Raw genomic sequence first — 13,316 nt, 5'->3', positions numbered from 1 at the left:
ATGTTCATTAAGCCAGAAATCACCTGTAAAAGAAAAGGTTGTTAAGTCGTGGGCAAGTCTCAATCTCCAAATTTGATTTTTCCTTTATTTTATCATTATGTTCTTGACTTGTAACATTTTACTTGCTGTCCTTCTGTTTGTTTTAAATTATCCATCTTTTATAGCAAGTCTTTGGACATAAATTTTCAGCCTTACTTGTGGTGTCATTCAACTTAGCAATAAGTATTTTGCACTTGATGTGCAAAATACTTATTGCTAAGTTGTGATCAAGACAGATTCTCTAGCAGGCCATCACTCTGTGTTCTTTATAAAATCATGAATGTTGCTAGCAAATGTTACAAATCTGTTTGTGACCATTTCTCAGAAAAATTCAAACTCAAGACTCTCTCTCTCTCTCTCATACACACACACACACACACACACACACACACAATATCGGGTACTATTTTTTTTAGGTTTTCACATATTTCCCCAAAATGATAGTTACTATCCCGGTGATCTGGGGACCTAGATCATCATAAACTACTGAAGGGTAAGGGACTATGTCTTCTTTTCTTTTTAAACTTTCCATAAATATGCCCGGCACATTCACCTACGCTCCCACAACAATATACACTCATATTTAGAATATTCATCCAGACCTGTATGTAAGTTTGAACAGATCTATAGCTTGGAGAGGTGGTTAAGTAATTCCCTCCTAAGTCTTCCTCTGAACTATCCTAAGATTTGTCCTGTAGCCAATCTATGTGTTTATCCTTTAAGAAAAATTATCAGTGATTAAAACAATTTATCTTTTTCTTCCTGTGCATTCAATTTAATAAACATATTTAATGAGCAAAAGATTTTGAGAACAGAGGGAAATATAAATATAAATAAGCCATGGTCCCTCCCCTCAAGAAACACAATCTAATGGAGAGACAGACACATAAAAAGTCTAATAAATGCTACTGTGTAGGTACAAAATATAAGGGGAGAACAGTGTATTATCACTTTATGTCTCAGTGTAATAAAATGGCAAATGCTTCCTTTCAGCTTTATTAAGTTTTTCTAATGTGGATGAGGAATCTTTTTCTATTCCCTTAGGAAGGCAGGCTTCTATCCCTCATATACGTTCTTTTCCAAAAAGGACAAAGTTTCAGGCGACAGTGAGAATGTAAATCTCTGCAGTATGGTCTAGAACAAATCATATCTGGGAGGGATGGTCACTAAGCTAGCTAAATTCTCGCTTTCCTCTTTCATCTGTCTTTGTCCTTCCTAGGGGCTGCCCCTTAGGAGTCAAAGTCAGAAATCAAGGGCATCTCTTCCTTCCTGGAGGGAGGGCACCAAAGCCTGATAACAAAGGCCTACTGTTCCACTTGAAGAGATTGATCTCAGGAAAGGAGAGAATAGAACAGTTAACCTTTAGCATCCCTTGAAATCTTTGCTTTAAAATAATTTGTATTTTAAACACCTTAACAAATGTACATACTTTTAGTGGACTTGCATATTCTAAATACTTATGTACCTATATATAAGGAAAAGATCACACTCTTGACTATTAATAAACACCCCCATGTTAGGAAGATGCTTTCTTTGTGTTTAAGAACAGAAGAGGACCCATTAGAGTTCAGTTAAAAATGCAACTTGAGCAGTACCTATGATAAAATTTTCTAGAAAGTAGAAAACTAAAGAGTGCCTAGAACTATGCAGATACAGACCAACTCTCACACATACCAGGTAGATGGACAGCTGAAATACCTATGTGGCCAATCCCCGGACCCTTCTCTAAGTGTTGACCGTTGCAGCTGCCCTGGCAACATCTCTTTAAGCACTAAGAAGTGGAAGCCATCTAAATTCCCACAAGTTATTCTGAAGGAGATTCTGAAGAGAAATAGCAGATATGGTTTTATACGCAACAAAACCCCTGAGTTTTTATTTGCTCTTTGAGGTTAAAATCAAGGATTGTCAAACTCAGGTTAGGATTAGCCTAGAGATGGGACAGCAACTGTATAATAAAGGGGGTTTCAAAAAGTATATGAGTTCAACCATGGTCTGGAAAATTAGCTGCCATTTGGTGATGAAATGGTGGGTTTAACCTTGAAGCAATTTAGTGTCTTTGTGCAGCAACTTAGAAAATGGGAGTTTATTAAAACTATTTGCAATGGACTGTGTAGCGCGCTTGAATTTGAAAATGAGATCATGCTTCTTAAATTCTTAATCAGAGGGATTCTGACCTACAGATATCACTTTGGGCATATTTCTTAAGATCAAGTTTGAAAGGTATTGAAAAAAGCCCAGTATCTACATATATATGTATGGTCAGTGGTCAGCATGAGAGGCCTTTTTTTTTTTTTTTTTTTTGCTCTGTTAAATTGAACTATCTGTTTATTTAGTCAACACCTCACCTTAATCCAGAAAGGACAGCTATCGAGTATGATGCCTCCCCCTTTTAAGTTTTTTAATAAAAATTACATATATTTAAGGTGTACAACATGATTTGATATACAAATACATAGTGAAATGATAACTACAGTCGATCTATTTAACATCTCATCTCCTTACATAGTTACCATTTTCTGTGTGGTGAGAGCATCTGAAATCTACTCTTTTAACAAATTTCCAGTATTCAATACAATATTGTTAACTATAGTCATCATGCATATTAGATCTCTAGACCTATTCATTATATGCCTTCCATGCAGAGATCATCATTCCACTCAGCTTTTTTGATTTCCAAATACTTGTAGCTGAAAGCAATAAATGTCCTCATATTGGCAAGACTGGCTATTTGTGAACTATATGCTGAACTGTATGATAAACTAGAGAAAACTATGTAAAAGTTATGTCTGTAACTCTTTATGGTACATGATACAGCAGGGAATCACACAACCTCAAAAAAATTGAGAAGGGAAATCAATTGTTTAAAAAAATGAAGGAATCAAATTTAAATTCTCAGTATATTGTGAGATGTGTTATAACTGTTTCAAATTCTTGTCTGAAGAATGAAGGGATGTTGTAGAACTATTAAATATATTAGTGTCAGGTGGCCTCTTGGCCTGGTGGAGAGCTCAAGTTTGTCCAAAGTATGATCTACCAGTGAGAGAATTAGTATTAAAAAAAGAATCACAGAAAAAGATAATCATTCTTTAGTTTAAGGCAGACCATTTAGTCTTCCTCCAAGCATCTGCTGCCTGATTTTAGAGATAAAAGGAATTAAAAGAAGCAGTCTCTTATTTATCATATGTCAAATTCAAAGGCATTACTGCTTGTGAAGACCCTATTATATTTTAGTTGCCTATCTCAGAAAGAGATCTGCTGAACTGTCCTTAGTGCTTCATGTAGCTTTAAAGATTAGTCCTGCATCAGGTTATTCTAAAGGCTTCCTACCCTCAGAAACATAGATGTCTCAAATCCTGAAACTCACTGAAATATTGATATAAGAAGTTATTTTAGCATAAGCAAGAACACTGTAGTCAAATTTCTGTTTATTATCGTTTGCCTCCAAACTCTGCAAGTAGTAGAAAATAAGGTGTTTTACTGCATTTCAGAACTCTGTATGCACTCTTGGAAAAACAGAAATGTAATGGGCTTCTAGCATTTCAAGAACTCATTGTTAAGACTGTCAAAGGATTCAGTAAGGAATTCTAACTAGAATAGCAAGTCACTAGTGAGAAAGAAAAAAGCATCTCTAGTGAAATCTATGGCCAGTGGACTTTAAACCACACAAACAGCATATTTTATTCAGACCATTTGAAGTTAGACATACCCCAAAGACAACTATACAATAATAGCTTGTCTCCTACTTCCTGGGTGATGTTGTTTTTAGCTTTTAATTGTTAGGAGGGTGGATCAGGTGAAGGGTTTCACTACTACTTGAAAACTAGCTCTCCAGGAAGGGTGAAATCAAGTCCTCTATAGTGTGACCTTCCCTCATCTCCTCAGGGGAATTACATTTAAATATGGGCCAAAGGCTGGTCACAGGAAATGAGGCATTAATCATAGGATTTCAGAAAGTAGCCTTTTGGGAAGCTAGAGGACAGGACAGGTGTCTCCCTGGAGCCTCCAAAAAGTGCAATATGTAGGTCTGCTGTCTCAGATTAGGCTGAAACTCCAAGTCCTTATTACAAATTGTCTTGGAATCCTCATCTGGTTTGATCAGTTTATTATCCACTCCAGAATAACAAAGGAGGGTACACAGGAGTACTTGTATCAGGTAAAGTGAAATAATTGTTTCCTAAATAAAACTAATTTAAATTCTAGGTTAATTAGCTGCCTTGTTGGGGGGAGGGGGGAGAGGGACCACAGATTTGAAAGCTGTGTCTTTTTGGTTTTTGTTTTTTAATATTTGGGAAGATTTTCAAGCAATAACATATTAGGTATGCAATACTCTTGTCAGGTAGTGTGTGTTGGCTTTGGAAAGGTGAGAATTGTTACAGCAGGCTGCTTTCATTTATCAAGCTAAGCATGGACATGCCTTTTGAAGGGCACCTTTGATCATATGGTTAATTTAACATTTGGGCTGAAGAGCTCAACATCACCAGAGATGGATCTGAATTTTACAGAGTCCCCCTTATCCAAACTACAGCACGCTTACTGCTTTCTTCCTGCATTCCCCAGATAGCCTCCAGGACCAGAGAACAGCACGTCATTTTGTCCATTTTCATTGGTCTGGCCACACAAGGAACATCCTGTTTAAATCTCAAGTGCTCAAATTGCCATGTTGAAACCAACTATCAATTTTCCCCACATTTAATTCTCAGCTTCTTGTCATTTTTTCATTTTTCTGCATTGGTTCCCATGGTAACAAGTCTGTTGGCAGAGAAAGTGTGACTCTGCTTTTAGCCTTCTGCACAATACAAAATCCTTCCAGTGACCCTCAGGCAAGTGTTATACAAAAAGGCAGCAAGAGTACAGTTCCCTAGGTTAATGCCTCTAATCCCTTACACTACCACATGCACTTCCCACCCTATTCCCCAAACCAGGCCTGCTGACCCCAGAGAGGAAAGTCAGCATTCAAGGACACTGTCCAGAATCCCTTCACCTGTCCATACAAGTACTGAAAGGGCCAGGGCCCTATATCCAACTACAGAGGCAAGCAAGGATTGAACCTTTGGGTTCAGATGGCTTCCTGTTCTGTCAGTGACTTACCTGACATAAATGCATAATTAATGACAATGTCATCTGGGGGCAGATGGAGAAGCAACTTGCCCTCATTTTTCTATAAAATTTTCTCAGTATGCATTTGAGATGTATACAGCCCAGGAGATAAGTATGTCTTGAATTATCCTTAAATCAGTGTCTAGTGATAAGACAGTAGGGACACTTAAACAGATTTTTTTTCCTAATAAGTAAAGGGGTACGTGAGAGAGGGCCAGGGAGTCATCCCAGAAAACTGAGCTCCTGAAGAGGAAGAGATAAAGATTTAGTTAAGTGAAGAAGACATTGTACCTTGTGGCTGAATGTGAACCATGGAGCTTCAGTCGGCACAATTCCAGGGTTTAAGTATGGAAATCTAAGGAAATGAAATAAAATGAAAGCTAAGGAAATGGGTGTGTAGGGAAAGGAGTTTTTAAGAGTGAATCATCTGCAGAAAGGGAGCCTGCAAATAAGAATGGCTTCATGCAGACTTTGGCCCAACTCTATCCACAAAATATTTTTCCAAGTAATGTTTATTACATATTTTCATTTGAATTTTAGAATTCCTTTGTGGCTTGACATTAACTTATATGCCTAGCAACCCCAAATCTCCTATGTCCTCAATATTTAGAAAAAAGCAGGAACTGTTCATCAGAAATTAAACAGTCCTCATATTTGAATGTGCTTTTAACTTTTTTCTTTTAGAAAAGTTAATGAATTCAGGGGAATGAAAATAGATGTTAGAAATTGAAATATAGGTATCTAAGCTATAGTTAAGAAAACTGTAAATGATTTCTTTTTTTGTTGGGTCTTAAAAAATATGTGATGCTTATGCACACTGAGTTTTAAAGTTAGCAGATTATATTGTATAAAGGTATTTTTGGCCCTTTAGAAATTATTTTCCTACATTAAGAAATGTTTTCTTATATTAAAAACTTTTTATTGTGACTCAGGTTTTATGTCTCTGTATAGACATACATAGGTGTTTTTCTTTGCACACTTGTTTTGCACATGTAAAGTAATGAGGTTAAATAATGCCCAGGTATGCAGGTCAACTGACCTTTATGATAGCTAGATTAGTGAAAGTATTTGATGAATGGGAAAAAAAAAATCACATTATATTTCTTTGTATCTTTCTCTCCCTAATCCCCTTCCCTTATTTAGTCAGGAGATCTTATGTAATTTTTTGAATAGTCCACAGGAAAACCAAGATGAAACTCTCAGGCAGATAGAACATAAAGCAGTTCCCATATTTGCTATGGTAATTTATTTTCAGAATGTACTGCTAAAATAAATGTTATTTTCAATACTTGCAGTCTTTCCACTCAGAGGACTCTTATTGGTCTTGAATGTGGAAAGGCATCTGTTCAGGGCAGAAAGGAATGTTTTATGTTAATTTTTACTCTAGAAAATTTGGTTTTAGCTTTGATGACACCTAGTGTCAATGGAATGCAATACATGTTTAATACTGCTTTATGGTGTTTAGGCATTTCCCTTTAACATCCTCAACTACGTTTTCCTCCTCAAAAATGCAAGCCTTAGCATTCACGAGAAAGATAATTGATAGATAAACCAGATATTTTTGTGTCAAGAGCCAATCAAGTTTCTTTCTGTACTCAGTGTATAGAAGGGACTAAAGGAAGCTTAAGGACAATGACACTGTCTTCATATGAAAGAGGAAATTTTTCCTAGTTGAAACATCAGAGGTAAAAATCTACTGAATTCTGTTTGTAAATTTCAAAGACCATTAAAAACAACCTTGCAAAAAGTAAGGTTTGCAGGTACTGTATTTTCATTTTTCCCACTTTATAACCAGCCAAGGGCATGACCCCACCCAGCTGTATATAAGTAAACCATAAATATGAACTATGGCCTCTTTTGATTCAGAGAAGAAATATTAAATTAACAACAGCAATTCTAAACAAAGATAGTGATTAAATTTTAATTGGTTTGTTAAGAATTAAAAAGAAACTAGATACTATGTTTTTAGGATTTTTAAGTATCCATGAAAATTCTCTCATTCCTAAACTATTTGATAATTGATTTCTTTTGACCTCAGTTATTTTGGGGCATAATCCTTTTATTACTGTATAATGAAGCTCTAATTCCACCTATTTATATTAATATTTTTCCATATGATAAACACATGCACACACACACAAATTTTCCATTTTTCATTTGAGGTCATATAATTCAGTTAGTGAAATATTTCACTCTTCTGTAAGTTTAAAAAAAAATCCTAAGCAGTGATGCAACATTGGGCCACTATTTCAGTAAAATGAAGACAGTCTCTAGACTCATATTCTTTTATGACATCTGACTTCTCTACCATATGTGCAGCTAAACAGTGACATCTTAAGGCCAAGTAACTAGAGCTCCTTTAGCCAGAGAAAGAACTTGAATTGGGATCTGTTTTCAAAGAAATTCCATTATATTATCAAGTAATTTTCAAGTTTACAATTTGCAATTGGTAGATCTTTGTAAGTGCTTCTTTATTTATGACTTCTTTTGCAGTCTTTGTGAACATTTTAATGTGCACTAGAGTAAACACTAACATTTTACAGACATACTGTATATTAATGCATGCATTTCACTGCATAGTTTATTGACACTACCCTTGTAAAGCTTTTATGGAAGAAACAACAAGCCACAGCGGTATAGCAAAAGAGGCTTAATCTTTATAAATTGGGGCCTTTTCTGTCTCTTTGCTAGCTTAGGTGGCTGTATACAAATTCGGGTGGGAGGGGGCTGGAAACACCTCTTACCATTTAAGGTTTTCTACGTGGGTGAACTCTAGCCAATTCAAAACAAATTGCTTACTTTAATAACAAATTTTACCATTTTATAAAAAGTTAAATCATGACATGTTTAATTGAAATGGCTGTATTGTAATTAATATTTTGAGATAATCGTGATTTTGAGCTCAAATTATATACAAAAATTGTCATTTTTGTATGTGTTAAAAAAGAATTTACTGTATCACAATTAACAGTACTTTTTAGTTGAATTACATATTGATGTAAATAAAAACTGAATGAAGACATATTTACTACTTTATTAACATAGATTGTGAATGTAGTTAATGGTTTTTTGCAGTATGAGACCATGACAACCTTGAAAGCTGCTTCATTTTATGTGCAAAGAAGTCCTATGAATCTATATTTTAAATTTACTGAATCAGTGAAATTACTTTGTCAGTTAATTTGCAAATGCAAGCTGTATTCTCCAGTTTTATTTTACGTATTGACACTAATCAGTAAAGGTGTACAATGTGATTAGAATGCATTTTGAAGATGCTTTCTGTACAGATACAAAATACAGGGACTAAAATAATGCTGTGCAGTGTATAGCAGAGCCATTTTTCGGCTTTGGTGTACTCAACTTTTTCAGTATTTAAAAAAGTGTTTTGAATAACATAAAAGTCTCTTTATTGTATAAATAATAAAATGTCACCTTATTGTAAAATGTCTTTTGTTTAATACCGAAGCAGATTTCTTAGGCAGCCACAGAGTTGTTGTATGAAAAGGGCATGTTTCTTTTAAACCAAAAACATAAACATTGTAATCAATATTTGAAAAATGTAACTTTTTAATGAACACATAGTATTTATCTTTATTAGCAATGATTTTTTTCATAATATGAGCATGTCTCAATCATCCAAAAGCTATCTATCCATCCATCCACCTGTCTATCTATCTACCTACCTACGTCCTACGTACCTATCCATCCATCTATTTATATAAACTAATATACATTCTATTGATTAGTTACTTAATAGAATCACATAGTATGTTTTATAATGACTGACTAGCCTACTTACTTCTGATATTTTTGGTATAAATGTTTATATTTGATTTTTATCAAATATAACAAATTCCCTTTTAGAAAATTACCACATGACTACAAGCAAATTTAAAAATTAAGACCCTGGAAATTAAAAAAAGGCACAGGATGGATTAGAACACATCAACAGAGTAATTATATATACAAATACCTGCTTAGTAAGTATTTAAACAAAATACATTTCAAGATTTCTATGTAGTATATGCTATTATTTTCTGTTGCTGTTATCCATAAAAATTAATAAAATTTCAGTACTTTTTTTTAAAGAACAAAAGGTATTTTTTAAATGCTCACACTCTGAGGGAAAAATATGCAGATCCAGTTTCTTTAAATTTGTTGAATCTAGAAGTACTAGATTACTGTATGGAAACTTAACACTAAGACATCTTAAAAAAAAACAAAACCCAGAATTGTTTTGCAATTCTTAAATTCAGAATTGTGAGAGCAATTATAACAACACTTTTACTATTCTCTCCACCAATAACCATATCTTATGTAGCATTTCTGTGACATTAGAAAGCCCGACTAAATGATTTCATGAAACATGTAAAAAAGGCTAGGAAAAAACATTTCAACTATATAAACAAAACCAAGCCAGTAAATATTAATTTGAAACTTATACTGACACCAACCACATCATAAAAGTCCTATTATGGATAATGAAAAGTATTATTATTTTTTAAATGCCAAAGAACAGTATTAAACAAAATTCAATTCAATTTTATATCCAATAAAAAGGTAGAAATTGGATGGTCATATTCAAGTCAATTGGTCATAATATACGTAACACAAACAGAAATGGGAAAAAAAACCCCACCTCTACAACAATGCTTTGTCATTATAAAAATATTAAACTGTGATAAATAAAAATTCACTTCTGAAGAAACTGTTTGCTGTGTTATAAGGGAATGAAAGTGAGGATAAATCTTATGCAAAACATTCAGAGCAAATGTATGAACACTATACGTAGTTACACCATTATAGATGTACATGATACCTTAGAAATATGTTAGTTATCAATCTAAGAACTCTAAGAATTAACATGACCAAGATTACGTAACAACTCCAACTTAAGTAGGAATTCGGTCTCTCAAATATTCCAGAATAGCAGCTGTTCCTTTCATTAATATGGCTGCTCGAGGAACGCGGAACGGATTTCCATCTAGTAGCAATGTCCTAAACAAAGGAGAGAAATTAAGAATTTAAAACATTTTCCATTAGGGAGGCTTTTCTTCTAATTTCATTTGCTATTTTATAAGTAAAATTTGTGTGTTTTTAAAAATTTGTCCCTTTTCAAATCTAAGCATTAAAACAACTGGAATTTTAACTACAATAATGACTGAAACAACATTAAATGAATACTTATTATGTGAAAGGTATTGTTCTAAGTAACTTACATTCACTGACTCTCCTAATTATCTTAACAACCCTGTGATGTAGGCACCATTAATATTTCTATTTTATAGATAATGAAACACAAGTTCAGGAAGGTAAGACAGGCTTGTCCAAGATCACACAGCTATTAAACAGAAGAGCTGCGATATGAACCATCATTTTACCCATCACCTTCTCAATCCTATAATGACCATATACTAAATGGGTGAATTATATTTATACAAGTGTTAGAATGAGCAAACTGACAAATACTCATACCAAAGACTATAACATAGTCGATATATCCTTTTCCACACTGGGAACATTAACACGTCTGCCCTCATACTCCTTCCCTTGACCAGACACATATATAAAATCTATTTTAAATGTTCTGAAATGAGGTTCAGTTTAAGATCTAAGTGCTGGTTGATTTGTTTCTTTATTTAATTAATGAAATATCTTAAATTATAAGATAGAGACTTTTATATTAATTTTCATTAACTTTAAGTGTTTATGTAAATAAAAGTCAAAGGATTCACAACATATTATACCACAGATCTAAATTATATCTTCAAATATTCCTGTACCTTGGGAATTATTTTAAAGAATGATTTTCTTAATTTATAGAAAAAAAGTTAATTACAGTCAATCTTCATTACTCAAACAGACTCCAAATTTGCTAATTTGCCTATTCACTAAAATTTACCAGTAACCCCCAAATCAATATATGTGGCATTTTGAAGGTCATTTTGGACATGCACAGAGCAGCAAAAAATTTGAGTCACTTGACAGGCACATCCCCAACTGAGCTCAAACAAGGTGACACTCTGCCTTTTTTGTTTCAGTTCCCATACTGTAAACAAATGTTCCTTCCATGGTCTATTCAGTGCAACATTTTTTGTATTATTGTACCTTTTCTTGGTGATTTCACTGTTTAATATAGCCTGCAAGCGTAATGCTGAAGTGTTGTCTAGTTTTTCTAAGCACAAGAAGGATGTCATGTATCTTACACAGAAGATACGTATGTTAGATAAGCTTCATTCAGGCATAAATCACAGTGCTGTTTGGCCATAGCTCAATATTAATGAATCAACAATATTAAATAAGGCATCTTAATACAGAAACACACATAACACAAGGTTATATGTTGACTGGCTGATGAAAACATGACCAGAGGCTTGAAAGAGCCTCTGTTATTTCCCCTAGAGAGTAATGGTTTAGTATTTACTAATTTGGTGTTCACGGAGACTTTATAGAATACAACTATTGCACATAACAATAATCAACTTACTTGTCTTCTATAATTCAGTATTGTGAGGTACCAGAGAAAGATACTAGTGCCACTCTAGTAAAGTAAAATATGCTAAACCATCATATGCAGTTTTCAATAATTAAATTTTTCTGACACATTCTGTTAACTACTGGGCTTTCTGTTCATGTCTCAAATTCCCTTTACATTCACTTAACAAGCACTTATTAGGTGCTTACTATGGTCTAGGCACTGGGGTAACTCTTCCAAAGGAGGACAAAGAAATAGTATAAATGAGTCCAAATAAAGCAGGATGGGAAATCAGAGAAGGGACTAACTCTGCCTGGAATATCGGAAAGGTTTTCAAAGGTGATAATTAGGTTGATTACTGATAAAAGCAGGGTAAAGGCACTTGAGGCTGAGGTAACAGCAAACACAGAGTAAGAAAGACCATGCTGGCCTTGAAAAAATGGTAGTAGTCTGTAATCAGATATTGAAAAAACTTATATGCACAGCTAAGGAATTTATATTTCCTTGACATTTTTATGCAGTAGAGTTTAAGATTATACACATACATAGTGATGAGAAAAGTATCACTAGAAACAATCAATTGCTGTATTTACACATATAGATACTGTATAAAAAAAACTAAAAAATATATTTGGTAACATTTGAAAAACAGAATTGGGATTCGGAGTTTTGTTACCTGTTATTTTTAATGGGACATTAAATTTTTTATTTCAACTTGCCTGCAAGAGTACCTCGAAAAGCAAAAACAAAACAAAACAAAAAAATAACCCTTCAACAAATCGAATGGAAAAACTTAGTAGAATGGTGCATTTACCTTAAGTTCACACAATTACCGAGCTCTGGTGGAATTTGTAGGAGGTCATTATTTTGAAGGTCCAATGTAATCAGATTTTCCATTGTCTTCATTTTCTGAGGGTCCACAGATCCAACCTGATTATTACTAATCAAAATTGTTTCAAGTGTGGGAATTCGATACAGAACTTCAGGTAGTATTTTGAACCTATAAGAATATGAACAGAACACCTAAATATATTAGAATCAGAAGCAAAATCATTCCTTCAAATAGATGGTCCTAAGTTTGATACCATGAGATAAAGTTTTCTTAATGTAAGTTTTTAATATTTGGTATAAGTTCTGCATTTAAATTTTTCAGAAAAAAATTTAAAACTGGATTAATTCTGGAAACCTTGAAATATATGTTAAGTGGACACACTTGTAACAGTTTCTATATAATGTATAAAATCAAACAAAAGTTTGGAGTAAATTCTCCTATGTTTTTCTTTTCTCATTCAGGAGACAAGGAAATCTTCCTGAAATGCTCTCAGTATAATGCCTCCATGTAGGTTTTCTTCCTTAGTTCACTTTTACTTCTTATGAAAGAGAATCACTGCCAATATCTTAAGTAAAAGTTAGAGATTTATACTTTGCTTTGGCTTAAGCTTCGAAACTGACTAGTTTTGTCATTTTTTCAACAACCAAAAATACACTCATTTTGGTTTTTGAAAAAATGACAAAACTAATATAGGCTGCTGGCTTTCTCACCCAAAGCAGCCCTGAAGATGCCACAAGAGAGATGGGAAAGCTTATGGCTCTCAGAGCAATTCTCAGTAATTAACACAAAATCCCTGAGGATCTTTTGGGGGACAGAAGCTAGTTTGGTTTTAGTGTGAGGCAAACTGCTGCCTCAACTAGAAAAGACAAGGAT

General features: G+C 33.8%; 1 protein-coding gene across 1 annotated transcript in view; it reads right to left on the bottom strand.

Annotated features, from left to right (window-relative positions):
* Positions 1 to 7,608: 7,608 nt before the first annotated feature.
* Positions 7,609 to 13,316, bottom strand: part of LRRC40 (leucine rich repeat containing 40) — a 58,760-nt gene continuing 53,052 nt past the window's right edge. Inside the window, exons 14-15 of the mRNA XM_029230992.1 lie at positions 12,426 to 12,611; positions 7,609 to 10,134 (exon numbers count right to left, since the gene is read on the bottom strand). Of these exons, the coding sequence (XP_029086825.1) occupies positions 10,029 to 10,134; positions 12,426 to 12,611 (292 nt within the window). The 3' untranslated portion in view covers positions 7,609 to 10,028. The remainder of the gene's footprint in view (positions 10,135 to 12,425; positions 12,612 to 13,316) is intronic.

This window comes from Monodon monoceros, unplaced genomic scaffold, assembly GCF_005190385.1.
Source record: "Monodon monoceros isolate NGI ecotype Baffin Bay Population unplaced genomic scaffold, NGI_Narwhal_1 Super_Scaffold_18, whole genome shotgun sequence".
NCBI classification, from domain to species: Eukaryota; Metazoa; Chordata; class Mammalia; order Artiodactyla; family Monodontidae; genus Monodon; species Monodon monoceros.
This window is presented reverse-complemented; position numbering and strand designations above follow the sequence as displayed.